Below are 15,023 nucleotides of genomic sequence, written 5' to 3' on the forward strand. Positions count from 1 at the left end.
GGGGAAGGGGAGAGATTTCCAGACGGGAAGATCCAGGAGGGGAAGAAGACGAAATACCTGGGCATGGTGATGGTCTCGGACCGAAGGGGCAGATGGAGGGAAAGAACAGAAAACAGGATATGATATCTGAGCAAGATGTGAATACGTGAGAAAGGCACACACTCGGGAACGTGGAACCCCGGGTGAAGGAAGGAAAGGGGGAGAGATACTCCGTATAGGGAGAGAGGATATTAGCAGCGATTAGTAGTAGTAGCGATTAGTAGCAGTAGTGGTAGTAGTGGTAGTGGTGGTAGTGGTAATAATAGTAGCAGCAGCAGCAGCAGCAGCAGCAGCAAGTCAGCCGTGGATTGGAATTGACGTGTGTGGGGGGGAGGGGGGAGGGGGGGACTCTTCAAGGGAGACGTTTTCTTTATCTTTCGATTGAGACAAGGGAGGGAAAAGCTCTTGGATTTCAAACTGTTAGTTGGTGATGGGAGACATGGCCCCCACGCAAAAAAAAAAAAAAAGATGAGAAGAAAAAAAAGTCAAATGCCCACCAAGGTGTACAGAATTGAAACAAGGAGAGGATGGAGATCAGAAGCTGAAAAACAATGGTAAAATGCTCATGATATGGATGGTGATGCCTGGGTGATTGATTTCAGAGAGGTGAAGAGGCAGTGGCGAGGACATGGAGGGAGTCAGCCGACGACGTACGAGTAGAATGGTGGGAGAAACACTGACAGCCCACCCACCGCCATGCAATATAATACTCGAATACCACATTCCTGAGCAATGCACGAGACTGAACTGCCTGGGACCCCGTAAGAGGTTGAGACAGATCTACTTACTCATGAGGTAGCACTGAATGGATACGGGACTTGAACGGGCGAGGAGGCGAGGCAAGACATTGAGCAAAGGGCCATTATATGTGCATTGCTGGCTTACTATCTATTGTATCGGCCAATACGCTCGGGTAAGATAAAAAAAAGGCTGGAATGTATTTGCTGGTAGAGAGAGTCGACTGACGCGAAGCCGTACATACCAGCACGGCACCGCGTAGATGAGAGTGGTGGGCTCTGAAGGGACTGAAGGAACTGAAGGGGTTGAATGGATCTATCAGAAGAAGAGAAAAAAAAAGGATATATCTGGCAGACTCTCAGTCTATCTGGCTCTTCCTTCTCCTGTCTCTTCTACCTCTTCATGCCCACTTACTCCTCCTCATCTGTATGGAGAAGCATCACCACCTGGCACCCGGCACCAACTGACAGCTCCACCCCGAGTTCTCACGATAGCGTGCCGCACCCGCCATAACAGACACCCAGACACCCGCTATGAGCACCATAGCCTATCTCCCCTATAAGCCAGCATCCCCTATAAGCCACCCTCCCTCCCTCCAAAAAAAAATGGCAGCCCCACCTGCAGGCATCCTCACGCCTGAACAGTCTCCCCCGCAGGCGACAGGCATCAAGATGCAGTACTACGACTGCTACAACGGGGACTCCCCTGACGCCCAGCCCCCCAGCCAGCCGGGTCCGGGCGCTGAGAGACAGGCGTCTGCACCGCTGAGACGCCCATCCACCGCTGCCGAAGCCGTCCTGTCTCGCTATCGCAGCTTCCGTGACAAGAGCATCTCCCCCACGACTCAACGGATCAAGGACTTTGACATCTTCCGCGATCATCATCACCAGCAGCAGCAGCAGCAGCAATCGCCATCTCGACCTCAGACTCGGCAATCCCATCAATCTCAGCTCCAGACCGAACCTCGCCCCCAAACCCCCCAGGAGCAGACCCAGCCTCAGCGCTCCCGACCCCAGCAACTCTTCACTCCTACCCACTCTCCCACACGCATCAGGTCACTCAGCACGGACGCCCATGTCGCCGCGTCATCCTCCTCGTCCCACGATGCCGTCAGCAGCGGTACCAGCATTACCCGTCCCACCACGGCCGGTGCCGCCGCCGCCGTCGTCCCCCCCAACACCAACAGCAACGCCAGGAAGGACAGGACGGCGACCGCAGCGGCAGCGGCAGCACCGGTAGCAGCAGCACCAGCACCAGCACCGAAAGAAGCTGCATGTGGTGGTAGCGCAGCACAAGACAATACTGATCTCAATCCTCCTAATTGGCCACCGCACCAGCAAGCCGCCACCACCACCACCACCACCACCACCACCAGTACCGCTCGGAAATTCTCTGTCCTGACCCCAAAGTCGACCAACATCTTTTCCGATCTCAGGAAGAAGAGCAGAGGCGGTGAGGACAACAAGATCCGCAAGAAGAGACCTTCTGCTGGCCCTGCCGGTGACCTCGACAGGAACCTCCCTCTAACTCCGCCGTCCTCGTCGCATCGCCAGAGGCCTACCACCACTGCCACCGCTGCCAACAGGGAACACGCCAGCAGCGTCATCCCCTGGGCTGAGGAGGTCGCCAGGCTCAAGGCTGAGAAGGAGCAGGGCGACGGCGACGGCGACGACGACGACAACAACAACCGCAACAGCAAACGCCGCACCAGCTTTCAAGACGATCACCATCGGCAGCAGGCGACACCCACCGCCACCCCCTCCCCCAAGTCGCGATCCAGGAAACTCTTCGGGTTCCTCAAGAGGACAAACACAAACCGCGCCGCGCCCGACGCCGACAGTCGGCTGACCACGCCCCGAGACGCCCAGTCCAAGGCGATCGACTCGGATATCGAAAACAAGAGACCCTCGACCAGCGCCTCCGAGGTCTCTAGTCTGGGCCCGTCCATCATGGACTTTGACGTGCCGACCACGGCCAGCAACGGCGGCGAGAGGGTGAGTCCTCTCCCTTCTTCTTCTCTTCCCTCCCGGCACCGATCCTGCCCGGAATACCCCGACGACCTTTGCTGACCTGACTAAACAGCGCGTGACGGTGCGATGCCAATCCTCCACCATCAGCCTGCCCGTGTACAACGACACCACCCCGATGGACATTGTGCGCGAGACGGCTAACCGAGTCGTCCACGCGCTGGACCCGACCACGGCGACGGTATACGAGTGCTACGAGGTGCTCGGCCTGGAGCGCCGCATGCGTCAGTACGAGCACGTGCGCGACGCCATGAACTCGTGGGACCGTGACAGGCAGAACTCGCTGCTCATCATCGGCCACAGCGCGCGCCAGCCGGACGACGCCGACCTCGAGGCCGACTCGGTCCCCCGCACCGAGGAGCCTCCCCCCGTGGGCTTCACGGTCCACATGCACCACTCCAGCCGTCCGGGCAAGTGGAACAAGCGGTACATAACCCTCATGGACAACGGCCAGATGGTGGCCTCGAAGAAGATGGAGGGCAGCGGCGCCGACCGCGACACCACGACGCTCTGCCACCTATCCGACTTCGACATCTACCTGCCCCGCGAGAACCAGACGCGCCGCCACCTCAAGCCGCCCCGCGACTTCTGCTACGCCATCAAGTCGCAGCAGAAGACGGCCCTGTTCCCCAACGGCGACAACTTTGTCCACTTCTTCTCCACCGATGATGAGGATCTCGCCCGCCGCTTCTACGACGCCGTCCACGCCTGGCGCAGCTGGTACCTCGCCGTCCGCGTCCACGGCATCCTCGACGACTCCGACTCGGGCGACTCCGCCCTGTCCTTCAAGGTCTCGGACGACAAGCCTCCCTACCTCGACCTCAAGCAGATCTCCGAGGCGGCAGCCGCACGCGTCGAGCGCCAGAAGCTGGAGGAGGAACAGCAGAAGCAGAAGCAGCACAAGCTCCAGCAGCAGCAGCAGCAGCAGCAGCAGCAGCAGCCCGCGAACACGACGCTCCTGGGGAACCTCTACGGCGAAGGGGAATTCCTCGCCGGGGGCCTGCTGGGCGACTCATACGACAAGCGCAAGCAGGAAGCCGACGGCGTCGGCATCGCCAGGAAGCCCGTCGCCGCCAACGACGGTCCCTTCACCGACGGCCCCTCGCTGCTCAACAGCGCCTACCAGCAGCAGGCCGACGGCGGCAGGAAGCCCGAGCCGTCGACGCCTTGGTTCCCCTCCGCGCTCGAGCACTCCGCACGCGAGCAGTCCAGCCGCACGCGCAGCATGTCCCGGCCGGAGCAGCCGACCCGCCGTCCCACCACAGCCGGGGCCCCGCTCGTCCGTCGCGGCACGACCAACACGGCTAGACCGCCTCACTACGGCGGCGCCGGCGGTGTGCCTCCCGTGCCCGTGCCCGGCCAGCAGCAGCAGCAGCCTCTGCTCCCCCGCATGGCCCGACCTCCCCCCTCGGGCGGTCGCGGCATGAGGCCGCCCCCCGGCGGCGGTCCGCTGATCGACTACGCCACCGGCGGCACCGGCCCCATGCCCGGCCAGCCCATGCCTCGTCGGAGCAACACCCGCGGGCACTCGGCCGCGCCCGCACCATCGGTCTCGGCATTCCCCCTCCCGCCTCCCGGCAGGCCGCGCAGCCGGTCCACGGCCGGCGGTCCGCCGCAGCAGCCTACACTCCTGGCGCAGCAGCGCTCCGTCAGGCAGCCCAGGAGTACCGAGTGGACGGACGGGTCGTACGGGAGGCAGCCCAGGCGGCAGGCGTCTACTCGTCACGAGCCGCTGATTAACCAGATCAGGTAGACACACGCACTCTCTCCTTGTGTTCTCCCTCCGGCGCTTCCTGTTCTCTTCCCCCTCCTCCCCTTTTGGGAGCTTGATTTTCCTTGACGCCTGTTCTTGATCTGCGCATGAAGCCTCTCATGTTCACATGGTGACGAAGATTTGCGTAATGACTGTAGTGAAGGGGACGTTGTGCAATGAGGTGGGATTGTTTAATTCATTTTATTTTTTACCTGGGGGCGTTTTACATGTTGGGTTTTGATGAATTGGGGGGGGTTTTCCCCCCTCTGTCTTGTTCTTGTTTTGCATAAAAGCACAAATTATTTGGTTTGAAATGCCACCAGGAAGAAGGTTGTTCTAGCCTGAGGCTGTGTCTCAAGACGGGTAATACAACAAAGAACAAGATTTTTTATCACAACCGCTGCGACCCCTCATTCGAAGGGGAGGGGGGTGGGTGGGTGGTTGGTTAACGCACCTCGTTCATCATCTACGCGCGCTATTTGTGTACCAACAGGTGTAATATTATGCCATGCCCGAACAATAAAACACGATGCTTTTTTTCTTTCAAGAGAACAGAAACCCGGTGTCAAATGAAACAAAGCTCCAAAATCTTTTCAAGCGTAAAGAAAAGGAAGAAAAAGCGCAGTGTTTCTATTGTATAGTGTATGCAGAAGTTTGATTTCTTTCAAGAAAAAAAGTGAAAAAAAAAAAGAGTAGGAGCCCCAAGTCAGCCTTCTTTGGTTGGTATATGAATGATATGTGTGTGGTATGTCGAGGGGGATGTGACATGGATGGGCGTCAGCTTTGGGTAGAACAGTAGACAGGTGAAGAGCAAGGCAAAGCAAGGTAAAGCGAGGCAGAGCAGAGCCGAGCAGAGCAGAGCAGAGCAGAGCAGAGCAGAGCAGAGCAGAGCAGAGCAGAGCAGAGCAGAGCAGAGCAGAGCAGAGCAGAGCATTCACTTGCTGCGCTTGTAGATCTTTCCGAGGAAAGTGTCAAAGACGGACTTCTTGAGACCCTTTGACTCGTCAATGGCGTCAATCATGGCGCGGAGCTCGGCGGCGCGCTTCTCTTCAAAGTCCTCAAAGACCTTCTTGAGCTGCAGGTCGTCGTAGAGCTTCTTGATGGTGGCTTCCTTGGCGTCGTCCTTCTGGCCGTAGTTTGCCTCGAGGATGGCGCGCTGTTCGGGGGTGGCGCGGGCGATAGCCTGGTTGACGAGCCAGGAGCACTTGTTGTCCTTGATGTCGGTGCCGATCTTGCCGATGTGCTCGGGGAGGCCAAAGTTGTCGAGGTAGTCGTCTTGAATCTGGAAGTACTCGCCCAGCGGGATGAGGATCTTCTCGGCCTGGCCCAGGTTCTCCGGGGTGGCGATGCCGAGGAAGTGCAGGGCCAGGGCGACGGGCAGGTAGAAGGAGTAGTAGGCCGTCTTGTAGATGACGATGAAGGAGTACTTCTCCAAGGAGAAGTTGTCGAGATCGACCTTGTCCTCCGGGGCGGTCAGGAGGTCGCACAGCTGGCCGAGCTCCGTCTGCCACGACGTCTCGTGGAAGAGCTCGACCAGGTCGATGTAGGCCGGGTGGTCGCGGAAGTAGCGCTTCAGAAGCACGTAGATGCCCGACTCCAGGATGAAGGCGTCGTTGATGGCCACCATGCCCACGCCCTCGTGCCGGTACCAGCACGGCTTGCCCCGGCGCGTGATGCTCCCGTCCATGATGTCGTCCGACACCAGGAAGAAGGCCTGCAGGAGCTCCGTCATCCAGCCCAGCGTCGCCGTCTTGAAGTACTCGTCCTCGGTCAACGGTCGCCCTAGCAGCAGCGACACAGAGTCCGGCACGGACATGCCGCGGTTGCATTTGCCACCCAGGGGGTTGATCTCGAGGTTCTACAGGTTTCTCGTCAGTCCTCTCTCTCTCCCTCTCCCTCTCTCTCTCCCTCTCCCTCTCTCTCTCCCTCCCTCTCTCTCTCCCTCCCTCTCTCTCTCTCCCTCCCTCTCTCTCTCCCTCCCTCTCTCTCTCTGCGCATCATCACCCTGCCACATGTCCCTTTTGTTCTCCAGAGGGAAAACGAGGGGAAACACCACCAGGGGAGAGAGAAAGACACTGGCTCACCTTCTTCAGCCACTCGAGCTCCGAGGCCGGCAGCTTGTACAGTCTAGCATGGTCGAGCAGAGCCTCCTCGAGCTTCGGGAACACCGACTCGAACTCCTTGAGTGTAGTCTGTTGCGCCATTTTTGGTGTGTATATGATCCGAAACCGGTTGGAAATGAAGTTGAAAGATAAAGGCCAGTCAAGGGGGCGGGGGCGGGGGAATGAAGAGGAGTTAAGTAATATCGGTCCATGAGTTGCACTCTACAATAGTGTAGGTGAGGGGCATCTTCCAGGTCCCATTGCCCCCTCACTAGTAGTAAAAAAATTGGTACTCGTACCACATGTGCTAGAGCCAACAGATGGGGAAGAGACCCAGAGCAGACCTAGAAAACAACAATATATGGAACCGCAAGCCAGTTAGGCGCGTTAGGCGCGGTGTCCACTATTTACTGCACCTGTCATCACGTATATTGGACTGGGACCGCTGGACCCTGACTTACCCACTATCGATGTAACTTACCTGTGCCATAGAAAGAAAGTCCTCAGGCCCCATCTGCAGCCCCGAATAAGGATTATTATTGATACGTCGTAATACACGCTGTCAGGACCTGTATCATCACTAAGCGGCACATTAGGGAGAATACAAAAAAAAAAAAGGCCATACGCAACTCGTGTCAGACTAATCTGTATCGTGGCTCGCACAATAACGATGAGTGGCACGGCTCCGCTGCCGCTGCCGCTGCAGCATATTATGCCAGACATATATGTTTCGTTCTACCTCTTCCAGAGCCAGAGCCAGAGTTATCTTCGCGGGACGGAGCGCTCGGTTGACAGGGTCTTCACCGACAGTTGCTCAAGCAGCCAATACGATAAGCCTGGTGGCACTCGGAATATCAGCCATGGGAACGGCAACCGTTTGGATGGCGATGTTTTCGATGGTGGTGAACATAGAGATCTCTCGCCAGTTTTTTCTTTTCTTCTCCGTAATATTCGGACTGATGCAAGATTTTTGCTGACGACGGAGAAGAGGACGTCATCACTACAATAATAGTAGTACAGATTAGTATTCGGAAGTCTCTACTGCAGCATTCTATGAAACGCGGTTTCACGTGACCCAGATGTGGGAGCGGCTCCGAGTGAGAAGCCATAAGCCATAAGAGCGAAAGCAAGTATTACGTAGTGCTACCCGTAGTCTTGCTCTCTATCACACTTTCCGGAATTAAAAGATCTGAGAGTAGCCCCCATATCCATCTTCCAGTGTACTACTAGTGGTTCTCAACTATGCAACGGGGACGAGGAGAGATCAATCTGGCTCTCTGCTGTATTAATATCCGTCCCGCATTTTGAAGGTGGCGGGTCCCCCCCCTCCCTCCAGCTGCCCCTCCTAAGCTACATCACCACCGTATACATCCCCGGTACGACTCGTTGGACCTGCTCCACACGCGTTTAGCCAACAGCAGCAGCAGCAGCAGCAGCAGCAGCAACGCGCCTGGGGCTCATCGCAACACCATAATGACTCTGAGCCCCCAAGAGATTGCGCAGCTGCGCGTGGCCCTCCAGGATGCCGTTGTCAGATGCTCAGAGCGCTGTCTCTATCAGTCTTCAAGATGGTGTGTTGTCTGCCACTCGCAGTCGCGTCTCTCTCCTACCAAGCTGACATATCACGGTCCGATCAGGGCGGCAGAACTGTTGAATGCGTTGCCGGAAACCGAAGACGCCGACGATGCCTCCAAGCAGGCCTTCACCTCGCCGATCAACACCCCCAACCTAGACCCGGAGGAGGCTGCTCTGGAGGCCAAGGAGCTGAGCAAGTACCTGCTAGCCAAGTCCTTCTTCGACTGTCACGAGTACGACCGATGCGCCGCCGTCTTCCTTCCCGACTCCTTGCTGTCGAGCGTCCTGAGCTCGAGATTCGAAGCAGCTCCCGCGACTCCGAGATCCAGGGAAAAGGCGAGGGCGTCGATGTCATCGCGCCCATCGACCGCTGCCGAGCTGCCCCGCCTTAGCCAAAAGGCCTTGTTCCTCGCCCTGTACGCCAAGTTCATGGCCGGCGAGAAGCGCAAGAATGAGGAGTCGGAGATGGTCATGGGCCCCCAGGATCTGGGCACCGTCGTCAACAAGGAGCTTCTCGTCGTCGGCCGCTTCCTGTCGGCCTGGTTCGAGGAGAGAGCCGGCGAGGACGGCGATGTCGAGGCAAGCCAAGGTTGGCTCGAATACTTGTCAGTGGAACGCGGAGATGCCATCTGTCTCCTCCCATCTCTAACAATGCTCGCAGATATGGCGTGGTGCTGGCGAAAGAGAAGAACGACGAGAAAGCCATGGAGCTGTTGATCCGCAGTGTCCACAAATACACCATGAACTGGGGTTGCTGGTTGGAAATGACGTCTCTAATATCCAGGGCCGAAGATGTACGTTTCAACTCCTCACCACTCCCTTCCCGTGTGCATCGGACATGTGATCTCACAGAGACAAAACACCAGCTGGCTCGTGTATCGCGACATTGCCCGGAACACATTATCTCGTACATGTTCCACCTCCACGCCTCACTGGAACTGTACCAGCAGTCACCGAGTCTGGCCAACTCGCTAGAGCGGCTCCTCTCGATCTTTCCGACCTCGTCATTCCTCCTGACCTGCAATGCGCTCCTGGCGTATCACTCCAAGGATCTCATGGCGGCGGAGCAGCATTTCAGCAGGCTTCTAGCCCTGCATCCTCACAGGCTCGACTCGCTCGACCACTACTCCAATATACTCTACGTCCTGGGCCTCCGGCCGAAGCTGGCCTTCCTGGCACATCTCTGCTCGAGCGTGGATAAATTCCGACCAGAGGCCTGCGTCGTCATCGGGAACTACTACTCTCTGCTGTCCATGCACGAGAAGGCGGTGCAGTACTTCCGCCGCGCGCTGACGCTCGACCGGTCGTGCCTCTCGGCCTGGACACTCATGGGACACGAGTACGTGGAGCTCAAGAACACGCACGCAGCAATCGAATCGTACCGACGGGCCGTGGACGTCAACCGCCGAGACTACCGTGCCTGGTATGGCCTGGGCCAGACGTACGAGATGCTGGAGATGCACACATACTCGCTGTGGTACTACAAGAAGGCAGCCGGACTGCGACCGTGGGACGGTAAGATGTGGATGGCTGTCGGGTCATGCCTGCAGAAGATGGGTCGCGAGCGCGACGGCATCAAGGCGCTCAAGCGGGCCCTACTGGCCGACGCGTATTACGAGACGGGGAGCAGCTTCGGCAGCGGCGGGGAGCTCCTGGGCCCCCGCAGCGTGACGGGACACATGGACCCAGACATACTGCTGCAGATTGCAGTCATGTACGACCAGCTCGGCGAGGAAGAGGAGGCAAAGGCGTACATGGAGCTGTGCATGTCGCAGGAGGACGGTGGTGGTGCGGGAGACGGCAACGATGACGGCGGCAGCAACAACCTGGCCGAGTCTGTCAGGATCCACAACGACTCGCCCGCGGGGTCGGACGACGGTGCAGCACCGGGAGCGTCGACGGCACCGCATGCTGGCGAGGATCGGAGCACGGGCCGCGAGGGCACAGGCGTGACGGCGGCCACCAGCAAGGCCCGGATGTGGCTAGCGCGGTTCGCGATGCGCACGGCCGACTACCATACGGCCAACCGGCTGGCCACGGAGATGTGCCAGGACGGCGTCGAGGTTGAGGAGGCCAAGGCCCTGGTGAGAGAGGTCAGGTCGAGGCTGGACGCATCCAACGCGCTGGAAGGTGATGACTTGGCGCGCTAGAGTCGCTTCTCGACCCCTCCGCGACGCCTCAGGCCGCGCATGCTGGAGCTGCCTGGTGGACTGAGGTAGAGAGGTACGATTTGAGTATAATAGCAACCATGAGATGACGAATTATCATTGTTTTCTCTACAGTCCCCCCCCCCCCCCCCCCCCCCCCCCGGATAATGAATTTGATACCATGATGTATCTAGGACTTGGGTACTCCCCCAACTCTTGCCCGCCACTACTGTCCACCTTGTCATGAATACCGCATAGCATTAGATGCCACTGTTGCAGAGCTCTCAGAAGACAGAAGTGGATGCTAGCATGATGTTTCATCATTTTCCCTACTTTTCTTCTAGGAGGAATCGAGTGGATGAAAACCTCGAAATTTGGGAGTCTTGACCGGCATGATCAGACAGTATGAACTGATGGACGTCATCATGTCCATCACACACACACACACCATCGCTCTCTTTTCTTTTTTTTCTTCTTTTTTTTGCAAAATCATCATTTCTCAACGGTATCAATAGAGGAAAACAAGCGTCGGAAAAGAAGACCAAAAGTCTCTCGAAACATTCTGCGCGAATGGCTTTAGAATTCAAATACTTTTCGAAAAGAATTCAAAGTATTCTGTTCTCCTCCCCCCCCTCCCCCCCTCTTTTTTTTACAACCCCACATTATAGAAGAGACAAGAAAAGGCATGAGCAAATCGGCAAGGACAGAAGGAGCTATTAAGAAAGGTCTCTTTTACGTTCTGTTGAGGAAGGAGCCGAGGGGGAAAAAAGGAAGGATAAGAAGAAAAAATAAGGGCGGGAGAGAAGTAGTAATCAAAACGAAGAAACGCTCTCAGACCATGAGGGCAACAGTCCCCGCAAGGATGAGAGCCCCGAAGCCAGCGCCGGCCCGGTCAGCACCGGCGGTGGGCACGGAAGACGGAGCCTCACCGGTGCCGCTGCGGGCCTCGCCAGAATTAACTGAGGGAGCCTCACCGGTACCACTGGGCGCCTCACCGGAAGAAGCGGCAGAGGGAACCTCACCACCGGTCTCGCCACCGGTCTCGCCACCGATAGGAGCGGCGGACGAGGGGACGGCGGTGAGGCCCGTGGCCGTGGCCGTGGCCGTGGCGGGAGCGACGGGGGCGACGGGAGCGACGGGATTGTTGGTCACGCCTGGAGAGACAGGGGCTACGGCGCTGGATGCCGCAGGAGCGATAGGGGCAGCAGGAACACTGCTGGAACCAGGGACGATGGGGACGGCGGTGCTCTCGCCGGGGACGGGGACAGCGCTGTAAGATCCGGGGACGACGGGGACGCTGCTGGCACCGGGGACGGGGGAGACGAGAGCGCTGCTTCTAGAAACGGGGATGGGAACGACGGGGGAAACAACGGGGGAAACAACGGGGGAAACAACGGGGGAAACAACGGGGGAAACGACGGGGGGGACGACCGGGGGGACGACGGGGGAAACGACGGGGGAAACGACTGGAGTAGCAGCGGTGGAAGTGGGAGGGAGACCGGTGCTGCGACTCCTGGTGGGGACGAAGGGAACGGGAGAGGGCGGGACGGGGACTCTGCTCTGACCAGTCGTAGGGAAGGGGGTGACGGAGGTAGCAGGCACGGAGATGTCGGAAGTCTCACAGCTCGTCGTCGTCGTGTTGACGGGAGGGGGTGGAGGGGGAGGAGTGACCTCGGTGGTTCCCGGGAGGGGAGAAGACGTAGGCTGGGTGAAGGTGCATGGGCAGTCTGGGACATCATGTCAGCTTGCGGCCAACTGATTCAGAGAGAGGGGATCGAGGCAAGAGACAAAGCGTACTGGTGATGGTCAGAGTCTGACTAGAGGTGGCCGTGTACGTGATGTTGTTGTGAGCTATGGTGGTGGGAGTCTACATGGCACAAGGGTGTCAGCACGTGTCGAGATGTCAAGCATATATATATGATTTGGAAACTCAAATCCCTTGATGCATCAGGCCGTCCACGTCATCGTGGGATCATGTCTCTGGCAGAACCTTACCGGGCAGAATGTGGTGTAGTCGGTGGTGACGATAGTTGTGTAGATGGTGGTGGCAGGTGTGACCACCGAGCTGACCACGGGGCTTGTGTGAGGCCAAGCAGAGGCAGTACCGATGAGGGCCGAGGCCGAAGCAAGGGTCTCGGAGAAGCGCATCTTGAAAGGAGAGGGGGAGATATCGCGAATGGTTGTCGGTTGAATGGATCAGTAAAGGTAGATGAGGGGGGTGAGGAGTGTCGGATCTTGAATGGACGAGAGGACTCGATTGACTATAACACCACGCATCAATGAGAGGTGTCTAATGGGAAACAGAAAGATAGATAGATAGAGAGAGAGAGAGAGAGAGAGAGAGAGCGATGGAATGATGAATCCTTTTCTCAAAAGGAAGCCCATGGGCCTATTTGTATCTTGCATAGAGTTCTCATACTTTCTTGCACGACACGGTGGCAGAATCGGTAGCTTGACCCAATGTCTCATCATTCACCCAGCCGAGATGTAGATTTTGACCTGTTTCTAGTCTTTCTATTCTTGTTCCGATGGGATCAGAGCAGAAAGGGGGGTGTCTTTTTGTCTTTTTCTATTTATTTATTACAATATGGTTGAGGAGGCGTTATACGAGGATTAGACTCGGAACTGGTTTTACCGGGAACGGTCAAGACTGTAGTGACTTGGGTGCAGTTATAAGGACGGACCGTCCAGCATCGAACATTGAAGACGTGCAACGAACCAGCCCCAGGTCTTCGTAAGAAAGATGGATGGCTGATCATGGAGCTTTTGGAAACTAGTGACAGACACCAGCAAAAGGCAGTTCTAGTGTGATTGGTAGTTTGCTTCTTTCTTATTGGTGTCTTCGAACGAAGGGGAAAGAGAAGAAGAAAGAAGAAAAGAGAGCCGGTAGATGGCTGGTGCTTGATAGCCCGAGAACAATTGAGCCAACACGAGAAGAAGATGGGTTGTGCCCCGGAACGCTGTTGAGCAATGAGCAGGTCAACAGTGATATACGGACAGGTCTCTCGAAAGGGGAAAGACAAGATCCACGGAAAGGAAGGCTGTGCATGTACAAGTGCTCTCGTATGCAATGGAAGAAGGGTTCCCAGACATGACGAACATGTCCGGGGATAAAACTGTCGTTGCAGATGACGGGGGAGGAGGGGAATAATGAGGCAGCTGTCTCGCTGTCAGATGAGACGGGAAGCAACGGCCACGTAGGAACGGGCGTCGCACGAGTAAGCCTTCCGATTGGTGACTGCAGAAGGATGCCGGAGGAGATGAACCATGTTTTTTTAATTTTTTAATTTTTTACATGCCCGTCTGCTTGCGGAACGATTACCATGTTTATTGCCATGTTTTGTTTGTTGCACGATGTATCATCAGTTTCTGTCCTCTGCCCAGTTCTTTGAGAGTTGGAGAGTTGGGACGCATGTATGTGCGGATGGGACAAGGATTGGCTGAGTTGAGGAAGTCAAGAGACAAGAGAATAAAGAGGATACGCACATGTTTCCGCTCTGCTCCTCTCCCCGTCACCGTTTACAGTATACTGCTCGGTCTTTCTTTGCCCTGTAGTCGTATTCCATGCCGGTTGTTGTGGAGAGACGTGGTTCTCGGACCAGGAGTAAGTAGTAAGTAGTAGTAAGTAGTAGCAGTAGCAGTAGCAGTAATAGTAGTGGTAGCTGATTTGAAGCTCGAGCCGAATAATCGTCAAATCTGGATATCTATCATGTATCAGTAAAAGTTAATAAAGACTGGAATGTGAACACTCGACCTGTCCTGAAAGGGACCGAATTCAGCCATGTCTCTCTCTTTTCTTCACCTTGGCAAGAGACGAGAATAGGATGGAACACGGAGATGTATGGATGCGGCTTTCATATCGAAGCGGGGCGATATGGGTATATGCGGCCATCTATTCAGTAAAGCTTTGAGAGGTTTCCCGAGGATGAGTATCACCAGTACGGGCTTCCACCTTTGGGTCTCCATCATATACGCCGGGATCCGGGCAGGTGCGACATCGTGTATCACATCCATCGATATACAACCGACGGGTTGGGACCACAAGTCGGTCTGCTTACTGTCTCAGAAGCGGCATGATTCAATCGCCCGCAGTGACAGAACCGCTACCGTTTCCGTGCACACGTACGTATTTCTGCCCGACATTTTCTTCGTTCCGAGGAGCTGTTGAAGCCTTCATCCGGTCCCCGCTGGACGAGTACGTCTGTTATAATGCGACGTTGCTGCACGTTGTACACGCAGATCATCATCTTTTTTTTCTTAAAAAAATAAATAAAACCTTGCCGTAACATGCAATAAACAGAGAGAGGGAAAGAGAGAGGGAGGGAGAAAGAGAGAGAGAGAGAAGAAGAAGAAGGAGGATGAATGATTTGTCGCTGCCCCAAACCTCCGTCGATGATGATGCCCATCAGAGTCGAATGGAGGAGAATCATGGATGAAAAGCAACGACGATAAAAGACAACAACAGCAGGCGGTCCCGCTGCCTGACAACCACAACCCACAATGACAAGAGTTACGTCATATATATTATACTTGCTATCACTGGAGAAAGGGAGGAACCCTTTGAGTCCGTGGCGCCTTCCTTTTTGTTTCACCTCAGAGCCGCTTCTGTCACTATTACGATACACGTGACGCTGTTTTTTTT

At 56.3% G+C, this 15,023-nt stretch overlaps 4 protein-coding genes across 4 annotated transcripts; 2 read left to right on the top strand and 2 right to left on the bottom strand.

Annotated features, from left to right (window-relative positions):
- Positions 1–1,382: 1,382 nt before the first annotated feature.
- Positions 1,383–4,544, top strand: GMORB2_2894 (uncharacterized protein; the record flags this gene model as incomplete). Its single annotated transcript, XM_035464870.1, has 3 exons — positions 1,383–2,771; positions 2,860–4,138; positions 4,300–4,544. The coding sequence occupies 3 exons, from the start codon at positions 1,383–1,385 to the stop codon at positions 4,542–4,544; spliced, it is 2,913 nt and encodes a 970-aa protein (XP_035319108.1).
- Positions 4,545–5,491: 947 nt separating this feature from the next.
- On the bottom strand, positions 5,492–6,761 carry GMORB2_2895 (farnesyl diphosphate synthase; the record flags this gene model as incomplete). Its single annotated transcript, XM_035464871.1, has 2 exons — positions 5,492–6,339; positions 6,611–6,761. The coding sequence occupies 2 exons, from the start codon at positions 6,759–6,761 to the stop codon at positions 5,492–5,494; spliced, it is 999 nt and encodes a 332-aa protein (XP_035319109.1).
- A 1,371-nt stretch (positions 6,762–8,132) lies between these two features.
- On the top strand, positions 8,133–10,384 carry GMORB2_2896 (anaphase-promoting complex subunit 8; the record flags this gene model as incomplete). The annotated part of the gene is made up of 3 exons (XM_035464872.1): positions 8,133–8,839; positions 8,896–9,028; positions 9,101–10,384. The coding sequence occupies 3 exons, from the start codon at positions 8,133–8,135 to the stop codon at positions 10,382–10,384; spliced, it is 2,124 nt and encodes a 707-aa protein (XP_035319110.1).
- An 828-nt stretch (positions 10,385–11,212) lies between these two features.
- On the bottom strand, positions 11,213–12,529 carry GMORB2_2897 (uncharacterized protein; the record flags this gene model as incomplete). The annotated part of the gene is made up of 3 exons (XM_035464873.1): positions 11,213–12,108; positions 12,179–12,248; positions 12,377–12,529. The coding sequence occupies 3 exons, from the start codon at positions 12,527–12,529 to the stop codon at positions 11,213–11,215; spliced, it is 1,119 nt and encodes a 372-aa protein (XP_035319111.1).
- Positions 12,530–15,023: the final 2,494 nt, after the last annotated feature.

Source organism: Geosmithia morbida (genome assembly GCF_012550715.1).
Source record: "Geosmithia morbida isolate 1262 chromosome Unknown scaffold_15, whole genome shotgun sequence".
NCBI classification, from domain to species: domain Eukaryota; kingdom Fungi; phylum Ascomycota; class Sordariomycetes; order Hypocreales; family Bionectriaceae; genus Geosmithia; species Geosmithia morbida.